The 13,794-nt window shown below is 40.4% G+C and overlaps 1 protein-coding gene across 1 annotated transcript in view; it reads left to right on the top strand.

The window, feature by feature from the left end:
* The window catches only part of LOC124284569 (adhesion G-protein coupled receptor V1-like), a 140,003-nt gene that overhangs the window by 64,836 nt on the left and 61,373 nt on the right, over positions 1-13,794 (top strand). The window contains 13 exon segments of the mRNA XM_046720662.1: positions 498-506; positions 2,155-2,427; positions 3,798-4,001; positions 4,963-5,086; positions 5,594-5,878; positions 6,282-6,346; positions 6,897-6,954; positions 7,900-8,072; positions 8,537-8,798; positions 9,152-9,277; positions 9,768-9,886; positions 11,923-12,101; positions 13,347-13,518. Of these exon segments, the coding sequence (XP_046576618.1) occupies positions 498-506; positions 2,155-2,427; positions 3,798-4,001; positions 4,963-5,086; positions 5,594-5,878; positions 6,282-6,346; positions 6,897-6,954; positions 7,900-8,072; positions 8,537-8,798; positions 9,152-9,277; positions 9,768-9,886; positions 11,923-12,101; positions 13,347-13,518 (2,049 nt within the window).

Raw genomic sequence — 13,794 nt, 5'->3', positions numbered from 1 at the left:
GCAAATGCATCAAGTCTTGTTGTTGCATACACGTACGAGACTGGAAAAGGAATTACGCATATCTTATGAGGATAAGGCATTTAAAATGTTCTGAATCCTTTCGAACTTTGATTTCCTGATCCTATGCGGATCCATGTGCTCTGTATTGAAAAAGCATTGATCCAGATTTACAAGAAAACTCCTTTCATATTGTAGCTCAGTGCTCTCGATGAATTAGATTTATAAGTTCACAGGACTCAATTTTGAGTTTTTGCCAATAAATGAATGTATGAAAATTAAAATATTCATTAATAAAGCAACAATAAAGCTTTTATTTGCCCTTTCTCCATTCAAAGAGGACAATATTGACTGAATTTTAACCCAGTCAGTTTGATGAGATTTTGGTACCCTTATCATGTGAAAGCTGTCAAATACAAGATCGATTTATATTTTGATTTTGACCATTCATCATTGTTCGGTTGAGATTAAATAATGTATTCTGCATTTGTTTGAACCAGGGTTCTTTGGTAAGTGACTTTCAAATTTAAGAATTTGCTTCTTATCATACTGTATTCAACCTATTAAACACATCCAGCCACACACACACACACACACACATACACATGCACACATACACGACACAAAACACAAAGGGTACCTTTGTAAGTAAACTCAAGAGTTGTTTCATATCTGATTGTGTTTAACCTACATTCATGCATACACACCCACACCCAACACACACAAAAAACCAAAAGAAACCAAAACTCTCTCCCCTTAATATGTTGAATACAGTATCTATGGTAATGGAAAACCAGGGTTTCAATTTCATATCAAATAACTTTCATCATATTTCTTTATGCTGGTGAAGGAATGTATGGCTTAACCAGGTGTAAACTTTTTGGATTGGACATATTGTTTATTCACAATTCTTGGTGAAGGTAAAATTTCTGATTGAAACAATGAAACAACACTGTGGAATATTGACAAATGATATCTACTTCTACTTTTTTACATTTTGCTCACTGTGATTTTAAAAAATGTTTGAAACTATGTGTTGTATTTATCAGACTTCATTACCTGTAAATTGATATTGTATGATGAAACATTTTACAAACAGCATCCTAGAAAATGGATAAGGTGGCCAAGCTGTGTAATATATAAATGTCTTGGGTGTGAGGATCAGCTGGTTATGGGTTTGAATCCCAGCTTTACCCTCATTATGTTCCTTGATCTGTCTGGCGATGGGTAGCCTAGTGGTTAAAGTGTTCATCTGTCACGCCGCAGAGATCCAGGTTTGATTCCCCACGTGGGTACAATGTGTGAAGGCCATTTCTGGTGTCCCCTGCGATTATATAGCGAGAATATTGCTAAAAGCAGTGTAAAACTAAACTCACACTCTCACTCCTAGATCTGTGGAACACCTCTGTGGTGTAGTGGTTAGAGCATCCGTCCGGAGAGCAGAAGGTCACAGGTTCAATCCCCGACCGCGTCAAACCAAAAGACGTTAAAATATGGTACTTGTTGGTCCCTGCCTGGCACTCAGCAATAATGGGTACAACAAGGACTGGTCGGCTCGGAGTCAGTATAATGTGTCTGAGTGGGGTATTCATGCTTCACTGCGGCATGGTATCTCAGTGGGCTAGCACTATAAAACCAGCTTCAGTCTGGGCTAGTACAAGCAGCAGCACATACATACACACACATGCATGTCGTCATATGAGCGAAATATTCTCAAGTACGACGTTAAACCCAATTTCACCTCACCTCACCTAGATCTGTGAGCACCATACCCCTGATGGATTTCAGTAAAATGGTAAACATCAGGGACCGCTTGCACAAGGCATCCTTAATGGCACAACTATCATAAGTCCATGTTAAGGTGTGCAAGTTATGATTGTCATAGCACTACAATCACTATGTGCAAGTGGGCCCAGATTTGTTTAGTTGATATCTTATTTTTGAGACATCATCACGTTACAGAAAAGCAGAATTAAGTTCAAATTTTATGTTTGTCCATTTTTGGAGTATTGTAATATTCTGTTCAGTGTTTAATATTCCAGATGTATAGACTAGCATCTTTCTACCTCATTATTTACATACCTTTCAATAGAAACAGAATTTGTAAATACATCCGCTAACCAGCAATGCTTACTGTGGTTCTAAATGTTGTTCCAGGGTGCAGCCTCTCAGTTTATCCTGGGGGATCAAGAGAGATATGGATTTCTGAACATCACCCTCCTGGACAACACGATTCCAGAGCCATCCAAATCATTCACTGTGGAGCTGGTGAACCCAGGGGGTGGCGCCAGCGTGGGTCCGGGGTCAACGGTTACCGTCGTTATAGGGGCATCTGATGGCGCATTTGGCATCTACCAGTTTGCCAATGATTCTCTTGCTGTGCAGGCCCAAGAAACGGGGGATATTGGTTTCAACAGCATCAGTCTTAATGTGAGTTTGTCTTGTGCGTGGACAGTTCTGTGTGCAGGGACTGGTGAGAGGAGTAGAGACATGTTTGTAGAGAGACAAAGGGAAACAAGAGGTCAAGGGATGTGGCTAGGTGGGCTGGGGTGGTGCTGGGATAGGGTAAGGTGGGCTGGGGTGGTGCTGGGATAGGGTAAGGTGAGTTGGGGTGATGCTGGGATATGGCTAGGTGGGTTGGGGTGATGATGAGATGGGGTTAAGTGGGTTGGGGTGATGGTAAGGTGGGTTGAGGTGATGAAGGGATGGGATAAGGTAGGTTTGGGTGATGATGAGATGGGGTTAGGTGGGTTTGGGTGATGATGAGATGGGGTTAAGTGGGTTGGGGTGATGGTAAGGTGGGTTGAGGTGATGAAGGGATGGGATAAGGTAGGTTTGGGTGATGATGAGATGGGGTTAGGTGGGTTTGGGTGATGAAGGGATAGGGTTAAGTGGGTTTGGGTGATGAAAGGATAGGGTTAGGTGGGTTGGGGGTGATGAAGAGATGGGGTTAGGTGGGTTGAGGTGATGAAGGGATGGGATACGGTAGGTTTGGGTGATGATGAGATGGGCTTAGGTGAGTTTGGGTGATGAAGGGATAGGGTAAGGTGGGTTGGGGTGATGAAGGCATGGGGCTAGGATGGGTTTGGGTGATGAAGGGATGGGATAAGGTAGGTTTGGGTGATGATGAGATGGGGTTAGGTGGGTTTGGGTGATGAAGGGATAGGGTTAGGTGGGTTGGGGTGATGAAGGCATGGGGCTAGGATGGGTTAGGGTGGGGGTGACATAAGGTTAGGCGGGTTTGGGTGATGATTGGATGGGAATTGTATTGGGTTATTGAGGTGATGGGATCGCAGGACATTACTAACAGTAAACCCCACTCAGTATCTTGCAGATTAATTGCTTTTTAACATCATCCATAATGAACATGTATAGCTCTCATCAGAATGCCTGCATTTTGTTGATACCTTTGTAAATATTTAGAAGTTGATAAAAGTGATGAAATATAAAGCAAGAAGGGCATCACTAGGATATGTTTAAAAAATCAATTTAGTTCCGTCAGAACTATGTGTGACATCTCATTAAGCACATTTGTAAATTTGATTACTACTTTATAAACATTGAACAAATACATTTTAGAAACATTTGTTTATTACATAGATGCATTGAAATGTCTCTTATCTACATATTGGCAAGCAGAAATACTGCAGCTGAAAAGTGAAAACAATTTGGTTTAATGACAATTGAAAGTGTCAGAAAAAGGTTGAATTTATATGAGATGAGGAGGAGGAGGGAGTGATGATATCAGGTATAAAATGATTATTGTCATTGTGCCTAATTTTCTGCTCTTCCCCAAACAGATTGTTCGTCTGGGAGGAACCTATGGCACAGCTCAGGTCAGATGGCAGGCAATAAATGACAATCAAAATGACCTTATGTTAAATAATGGAGTGGTCAACTTTGCACAAGGTCAGACATCTGCTGCAGCAGAGATACAGATCCGAGGTGACTTGGTTCCAGAACTGGATGAGAACATTAATATAGTTCTCACTGCAACAACTGAGGTAAAATTAACATGCATCTAAACAAATATAATTTAGTAATTTTTAGGATTTTTTCCCTGTGAAATATGTTTATTTTAACAAAATAAAATGAAATATAACTTCCTCAGCTTTGAAATAAATGATTGTTCTTCACTCAGAAAAAAAATGCAGCTCAAGATTATGTGCAATCCATAACTAAGGAATTTACTGCCGTCCAGAAGGACATGATGAATTCCTATACACCATACTGTTGATGCCTTATTCCCATGTAACTACATGCTTTACTTGTTGATAAGAATTTGGTCCATTAAACTGACTCTGTGTGTTGGATGATGTGTATAAACGTGTGGTTAATCCACCAAACATATGCCCACTTGTGTTATAGAAGGCTTAATATTCAGGTCTGTACATGTATCATGCTGACAATTTCAGAGCATTTCTGTTTTCTTTCAGTAAGTTATTTTCAAGGTATTGATTTACTCTTTATAAGTATGAAAAATATAGCAGACTTTTGATAAGAACATTGTAAATATGTTAATATTAGATTTTGTTGTACAGGTTTTTGATACACATCTGATGAAAGTTATTTATTGTCTTAATTCTTGAATCAAATATATTTTAAGATCATGCAATGTATTGTATATTTTGCAGAACATACCTTCATTTTGTCTATGATTATGATCAAAAGCTAGACAACTTGAGTAAACTGTTTAAAAGTACACTCTCAGTCAAAGAAATGTAACCATGTGCATTTTTCTGTAATTAAAAATTTGATGAAAGAAATGAAACAAATTAAGTGAAATGAAGAGTGGTCAGACTAGGTATACAATATATTCAAAGCAGAAAAAAATTGCACTTGCAATTTGATAAAAAGAAAATAATGTGAAAACACACATCATAGTAGGATAGTGATAAAAAGGTAGAATTGAGATGTTGCATCACTCACTTATGACAATCAGTACATGTTTATTGTACACGACAGGGTGACCTTGGGGACGCTTCCCGGAGGACGGCGGTTGTGACGATCCTGGCTAATGATGGACCTTATGGAGTGTTCACCATCACAGACACGCAGAGACCCACCATTGTGCAGGAGGCAAACACAGGTAGTGTTTGTTTGTTTGTTTGTTTGTTGTGTAATACCACACTCAGCAATATTCCAACTGTATGGTGGCAGTGTGAATATTACTCATATTTAACTCATAATCAGTGATTTTGGTTCAGTACTGTTGTCAAAGTTTTTCAGTAACATCACAGCATTTGAGCTTAATGTGGAAGAAAAGTTGGAAATGAAGACATTTGATGAAACTGAGTTTGTAAATGATATGGTGCTCTTAGATATAGAACATGAATATGGTCTCAAAATACACAATCAATGATGTAGTGCTCTTAAACATAGAACATGAATCTGAAAATGCACGATAACAGAGTTCTGGCGTAACTCGGGGATATTATCATATTTCTTATGTATATTGTGAAGCCCATTTCTGGTGTCCCCCGCCGTGATGTTGCTGGAATATTGCTAAAAGTGGTGTAAAACCAAACTCAGTCAGTCAGTCAGTCTTATGTATATTATCTATACAGACTATTTTATCAAGAACTTTTCCTTTCAGATGTCTCTGTTACAATTCGAAGACAAAATGGGCTATTTGGGACTGTAGATGTGAGTTACGCATCGCTGCTTCCCAACGAGAGCTATAACTACCTACCAGGTCAGGTAAACAGAGCAGGAAGTACTGACTTCATATCTGCGTCTGGGACAGTGAGGTTCCTGCCCAATCAGGAGTATGCCACTTTCAGTGTGACCATCCTGGATGATGACATCCCAGAGCTGGATGAGAGCATCTTTGTGGAGCTGAAACAGGCCGTTCTTATACAAGGAGCACAGCAAAGACCAGGTATGGAGTGAGTGAGAGGGTTGGTTCCAAGTGTCACATCCATGAGTGAGTTAGGATGGGTGTGGATGGGGGATGAATGAGTTCATGACCTCCCAGAGCATCTTTGTGGAGCTGAAACAGGCCATTCTTATACAAGGAGCACAGCAAAGACCAGGTATGGAGTGAGTGAGAGGGTTGGTTCCAAGTGTCACATCCATGAGTGAGTTAGGATGGGTGTGGATGGGGGATGAATGAGTTCATGACCTCCCAGAGCATCTTTGTGGAGCTGAAACAGGCCGTTCTTATACAAGGAGCACAGCAAAGACCAGGTATGGAGTGAGTGAGAGGGTTGGTTCCAAGTGTCACATCCATGAGTGAGTTAGGATGGGTGTGGATGGGGATGAATGAGTTCATGACCTCCCAGAGCATCTTTGTGGAGCTGAAACAGGCCGTTCTTATACAAGGAGCACAGCAAAGACCAGGTATGGAGTGAGTGAGAGGGTTGGTTCCAAGTGTCACATCCATGAGTGAGTTAGGATGGGTGTGGATGGGGGATGAATGAGTGCATGACCTCCCAGAGCATCTTTGTGGAGCTGAAACAGGCCGTTCTTATACAAGGAGCACAGCAAAGACCAGGTATGGAGTGAGTGAGAGGGTTGGTTCCAAGTGTCACATCCATGAGTGAGTTAGGATGGGTGTGGATGGGGGATGAATGAGTTCATGACCTCCCAGAGCATCTTTGTGGAGCTGAAACAGGCCGTTCTTATACAAGGAGCACAGCAAAGACCAGGTATGGAGTGAGTGAGAGGGTTGGTTCCAAGTGTCACATCCATGAGTGAGTTAGGATGGGTGTGGATGGGGATGAATGAGTTCATGACCTCCCAGAGCATCTTTGTGGAGCTGAAACAGGCCGTTCTTATACAAGGAGCACAGCAAAGACCAGGTATGGAGTGAGTGAGAGGGTTGGTTCCAAGTGTCACATCCATGAGTGAGTTAGGATGGGTGTGGATGGGGGATGAATGAGTTCATGACCTCCCAGAGCATCTTTGTGGAGCTGAAACAGGCCGTTCTTATACAAGGAGCACAGCAAAGACCAGGTATGGAGTGAGTGAGAGGGTTGGTTCCAAGTGTCACATCCATGAGTGAGTTAGGATGGGTGTGGATGGGGGATGAATGAGTTCATGACCTCCCAGAGCATCTTTGTGGAGCTGAAACAGGCTGTTCTTTCACAAAGAGCTCAGAAAAACACAAGGTATGGAGTGAGTGGGTTAGTGAGGGAGGGATGAGGGAGGAATTAGTGCATGTATGACATGAGTGAGATTGGTGTGCTGAGTGAGTGTGAGTGTGTCAGCATGAAGAAGGTGAGTTGGTGATGGATGAGTGCTGGAGTTGAGTAGGGGCAGAAGAAATGTCTAACACAGTGAGGTTGAAAGAGTGGGTAAGGGGGTGAGCTGATTGGTGAGAGACGGGACAGAGGGAGGGAACCTGTGAATATAGCAATGCATGAGGATGAATGGGAGAGCTGGAAAGAGTGAAGTTAAGAATGAATGAGAGAGGGAGGGACAAATACACTGTGAGTGAGAAGAAATACATAGGGTGGAGACATAGTAAGGAAGAACCAATGAATGTGTGAATGATGAACAAATTGTGCAACACTGGGCTGTAACAAGACTGTTTCCAGCATGCAACATAGAAAATGGTCCATTTCACCTGTGAAGAGTATATGTAATTATGTAATATTGATGAGTACACTTCTGAACATTTTCACTACTGCCTCTGCATGTTTTCACTGCTGGTGTGTTCCTATATGACTCTTGTGCTTTCATAACTTAACATTGCCACTGTAACCTGTCATGGTAGGAATGTTTCAGTGGCAGATAGGGTCAGTGATAGTTATCATAAAAAACCAGCAGCATCATTCAACATCAATAGCAAACACTGCATATTTGTCTGAGTTACCATCATGGAATTCCCATGACCATCAAAGCCTTGCAGGCAACAGTCGTTATCGCCTTCAGTCACAGTGCCAGATGCTGTTTCAGTGCCAGAGTCTCCACGTCTTGGGCAGAGCTCCCAGAGCTACGCTCAGATCATCATCAGCAGGAACGATGATGCGAGTGGGAGGGTGGAGCTGTCAGCGTCATCGCTGGAGGTCACTGAGGAGTCCGGTCCACTGGAGCTGTATGTCAACAGGGTTGGTGGATCATTTGGGGAGGTGAGTACACAACAATTCCCTGGAGCCCTGCTTATCACCTTCTTGGGATTATGACTACGAACCCAATACCCAGTGTCATTCCCTTTTGATTTCCTGGCCAACTAGCTTCATGCTTGTCTTCTGGGATTAATATGGCAGAAGAGGTCCACTGAGCAATTTACTTGTCTCCCTTTGGAGATTAAGGCAGACCAGTATCCCCAGAAATATGTTGCTGTTTTCTAATGTAGAATCTAGGTCAGAATGGGTTTCCTGAACACCATGCTTGTTAAAGTATAGGGTGTTACATTCACTCACGGTGCTTTTATTTGTGTATTATATGTGAGCTCCTTTTGTGATGGTGCCATACTGGATACCACATATTGAATACCTAATGCAATGTCTCTTTTACTTTGTCTGTATGATTGAACATCTCATTATATCATACAAGTAAAGTCCTAGAATATAGTGTTGACTTCTTTTCCCAGATCACTGTAAGGTTCCGCACAGTCGACCTGGAAGCTGCCAACCTCCAGGATTACATCATCACTGGTGCAGGGCAGGTCATACTCAGTGATGGAGAAGCACAGAAGAGACTCCCTATCCGTATAGAGAATGATTTCATACCAGAGACACGCGAGAGGTTCAGGATTGAGCTACTGGATTCAATCACTGGGGGTGCCTCTCTTGGTTCAGCCCGCCAAGCCATTGTCACAATATTGCCTTCTGATGATCCAAATGGAGCTTTTGGTATGATTCCCATATCAGAAAAGTTGATCAATTTCTAACTGAATTAACTGTATGTAATTTTGGACAGTTAGATACAGGTGGTTTATGTTTAACATAATGGTTAGATATAGTTAAAGTATTGATTGTATTAAGAGAGGTGCCCTTCTCCAAAGCTAATCTAGAGGTCTAGAGGTCTGTTTCAGTTACCATAAGGTGTTCCTTCTGGTCTGTTTTATTATTTGAATGACATTCTTGAATAAGTGAACAGAATGTGTTTCAGGATTTCCATAGTTTAAAGGTGTTCCTGCCTCAATAGCCCGTTTTGATATTTGAATGACATTCTGGAAATAAGAAACTGAATTAATCTGTTTCAGGGTTTGCAACTACGGGGCAGGAGACGCAGGAGCTAGCCAATAACCAGAATCCTGTGAGCATCACAGTCTCAAGGACTGGGGGAGTACAGGGTGTCATCACCGTCAACTGGGAAGCCAGACTTAATGGTAACTGTAATTTGAATGATGTGTAATGTCCCCAATGCTTGATGCTTTAGAGTTCTAATGCATCATTGTTTTGATCTGCCTTTCAAGACTTTCATGCATGTGGAGTAAAAAAACATTTCTTTCCCAAATGCATATTTAGGCCAATTTTAGTAACTATAAAAGCAAAATTTAATTAGGCAGTAAACCTTTCACATTTAATAAAAAAACGGTTTAATTTCTATTCAACTTCACTGGGGGGTTTACCATCAATGCTACAGTTTTCATAAAGACAAATTTATTTCTGAAGAGAAATATTGATAAGAGAAGCCTAGAGGGTGTAAATGTTCTTGTGCTGTTTGAGGCAGAATATAATGACAATTTCCTGTATTAGAATTCAAGGCCCTCGTCCACAGGTATCAAATGGCCAGCTTCTTAGTTTTAGCAGTAAATGTTGTGGAATCGTGCCCACATCAGTTCTAAGTTCAACTTCTTCACTCAATGTGTTTCCCAGGGCAACTGGCCACTGCTGACATAACACCTTCATCAGGGCAGTTGTACTTTGTGTCCAATGAAGGCAGCAAGCAGATCAACATCTTCATCTTACCTGATGATATTCCAGAAGGAGAGGAGGTGAGGAAGGAGTGTTGCTGCAGGTTGGATCATATTACCATGATGCAACAGTTTGGATCATATTGCCATGATGCAATAGGTTGGATCATATTATCGTGATGCAGCAGGTTGGATAATATTGCCATGATGCAGCAGGTTGGATCATATTGCCATGATGCAGCAGGTTGGATCATATTCTCATGATGCAGCAGGTTGGATCATATAATCATGATTTAGGATGCAGCAGGTTGGATCATATAATCGTGATGTATGATGCAGCAGGTTGGATCATATAATCATGATGTATGGTGCAGCAGGTTGGATCATATGGCCATGATGTATGGTGTATCAGGTTGGATCATATAGTCATGTATGATGCAGCAGGTTGGATCATATGGTCATAATGTATGATGCAGCAGGTTGTATCTTATGGTCATGATGTATAATGCTGCAAGTTGGATCATATAACCATGATGTATGATGCAGCAGGTTGTATCATATGGTCATGATGTATAATGCTGCAGGTTTGATCATATAATCATGATGCAGCAGGTTTGATCATATGGTCATGATGTATGATGCAGCTGGTTTGATCATATGGTCATGATATATGATGCAGCTGGTTGGATCATATGGTCGTGATGTATGATGCAGCTGGTTGGATCATATGGTCATGATGTATGATGCAGCTGGTTTGATCATATGGTCATGATGTATGATGCAGCTGGTTGGATCATATGGTCATGATGTATGATGCAGCTGGTTTGATCATATGGTCATGATGTATGATGCAGCTGGTTGGATCATATGGTCATGATATATGATGCAGCGGGATGGATCATATAGTCATGATGCAGCAGGATCGATCACATAGTCATGACGCAGCAGGATGGATCATATAGTCATGATGCAGCAGGCTGGATCATATAGTCATGATGCAGCAGGCTGGATCATATAGTCATGGTGCAGCAGGCTGGATCACAGTCACGATGCAGCAGGATGGATCATATAGTAATGATGCAGCACACTGGATTATATAGTCATGGTGCAGCAGGCTGGATCATATAGTATTGATGCAACGGGATGGATCACATAGTCATGATGCAGCAGGATGGATCATATAGTCATGATGCAGCAGGATGGATCATATAGTATTGATGCAGCGAGCTGGATCATATAGTCATGGTGCAGCAGGATGGATCATATAGTATTGATGCAACAGGATGGATCACATAGTCATGATGCAGCAGGATGGATCATATAGTATTGATGCAACAGGATGGATCGCATAGTCATGATGCAGCAGGCCGGATCATATAGTATTGATGCAGCAGGCTGGATCACATAGTCATGATGCAGCAGGCTGGATCATATAGTCATGGTGCAGCATGATGGATCACATAGTCATGGTGCAGCAGGATGGATCATATAGTCATGATGCAGCAGGATGGATCATATAGTATTGATGCAGCAGGCTGGATCACATAGTCACGATGCAGCAGGATGGATCATATAGTCATGATGCAGCAGGATGGATCACTTAGTCATGATGCAGCAGGCTGGATCATATAGCCATGATGCAGCAGGTTGGATCATATACTCACTGACTCATGACTGTTCCAACTGAAATACTGAATCCATTCTGTCAGAGATATGGTATTAGTAGTTGTTGGATTTGAAGCTTAACTGGGTCATGATTAGGGCTTGTGTCAGCAGAGATGTGTTTGGATGAGTGTGGGGGGGTGTACAATAGTTATCTCCCTTTTTCATATATCTTAAGTTTTGAACAATTACTCATAAATTTGTGGCATTACTTTCTCCTACAATGAAGATTATCTAATCTCCATACATACATTTATAGACAGTACTTAATGTCCGTGTACACCTATAAGCAATACCTTATGAAATGTATCAACTGGTTATGATAAACTGTTCATGTTTCACAGTTGAAACTTATACCTCATGGTTCTTTTGATTGTTTCTGAAGAAATATCATGTTTGTGATATCTGCATTTATATTTAAATGCAAATCAGTTATATATTCTACTTTTTTCCAGAAAATCAACATAACCTTGACCTCTGCTAACAATGGTGGACGGATTACGGACCAGAACTCATTTATTCTGACCATTGCTCCAAATGACAACCCTCACGGTGTTGTCCAGTTTTTACGACAAACTTACGAACTCAATGAAATAATAGGGAGCCAACCCCAGTTTCTAGCTCTTGAGAGATAGTAAGTTGAAAGAATCAGATGATTGAATAGATCTATATTTCTTAAGGCCAGACCAATTTTATTTCTGGATCCGCAGGTCATATTTGTTCAAGAATAAGAAAAAAATTAAAATTAGTTTTCCCCGCTCATAAATTAAAGTCCTTTGTTTTATTAGCCAAAAATGTAAACTTACAAGAAATTTGTTTTGATTGATTTTTGCTCCTTATATACTTCATAAATTGCCAGAAGTTAAATAATTTTAATATTTAGAAGAAATATTACTTTGACTGGGGATTTTTTTTAATTGTTTTTTTTTTCACTCCTGCCTTTAGGTTTTCTGAGGACAAAAATCCGTAAAACAAGAAATAAAATTGGTCTGGCCTAATCTTATATTCCTATTTTGTATTATCAGGGAAGACTACCTGTGCTATATCTGTATATTTGGACCAAAGAGACCAGTAGTTGTTCTGTATTGGTATTACATCATAAAACATGTAGAAGCTTTTGAAAGATTCAGTGCAGCCTTTTACACAAAAACATCTCATGCTGAGTGCACTGTCTTCTTTACGAGACAGTTATCATTGTTTGCTTAACAACAGAAAAATATATCCTCCTCATGCTTTAACTATAATAGTTCAGGCCGAAAGTGTGCTTTATTACACTATACATGGGGGTAGAGCAAACTGTATTTTTCAATTAAAATATATTTTTAATACTGACATTCATAGAAGCTTGTTACCTAAATGTCCTTATGGCAGTCTGAAATATATCTGTTAGTACTCTGAAATAATAATTGTCATGTGTTAATATGAAAACATACTGTTAGTTTCTGTGAGAACTAGAAACATTTGCTTCAAGATGATTTCCTCAACATAACGTAAAACACGAAGTTAACTCCGAACTACACATGTTGAATATGCAGTAAATGATCACACAAGATCAGTATGAATATAGTTCAATCTTGAAGCACATTCTGAGATTTACAATCACAGAAAAAGACAATTGGTCAAACAACCTGTCAAGTGATAAGTAACATATGTCCTAATATATATCAGAGCAGAGGCAAATGTAGGGAACATGTCCTTGCTGATTGTGAATCTGCAAGCATGGACACAGTTGGACCTCTGTCATATTACCGAAAGCAGATATAAATGTTATCAATAGATATTCAATACATTTTTATGTCTATATGTTGTAATACATTGGCACATACTTCTGATATTTTTAAAAGCTCATGAAGTCATGTAATTGTATTTTCTGTTGTAGTGGTGGCACATATGGCCGTCTCCGAGTGTACTACACAGTATCGCAGACCAGATTGTCAGATCTGGCGCTCGATCTTACAAAGCCATTTGTTACTTACTTTTACGAACCCCAATCTGGACAAAGATTTGATCGGATACCCGTTGATGTCTCACAAGAATCAAACCCCTTCATGGTGAGACTAAAATGTTTCAGAATTTATTGTGGTATTTGTAATTCAGTCATGAGAATCATTAGCTTTCTATTGAATCTGTTTCCTTTGTTTCCTAGTCTGTACTCAACTTAGAACACTGACAGAACATTACTGTTTGAGAAAAGAATGGTAACAAAGCCACTGAATCACACCACACTGTCCTTTCACAAATTGGGATCTTAGTACTTTTACCATCACGTTAGCATTACGACCATTAATGATAAGCTATAGGAGTTACTTATTTATATGGGGATTTTC

Source organism: Haliotis rubra, unplaced genomic scaffold (genome assembly GCF_003918875.1).
Source record: "Haliotis rubra isolate DU_JTF1 unplaced genomic scaffold, ASM391887v1 Scf34, whole genome shotgun sequence".
NCBI classification, from domain to species: Eukaryota; Metazoa; Mollusca; class Gastropoda; order Lepetellida; family Haliotidae; genus Haliotis; species Haliotis rubra.
The sequence above is the reverse complement of the archived record's forward strand: the minus strand, read 5'-3'. Positions and strand labels throughout refer to the sequence as shown.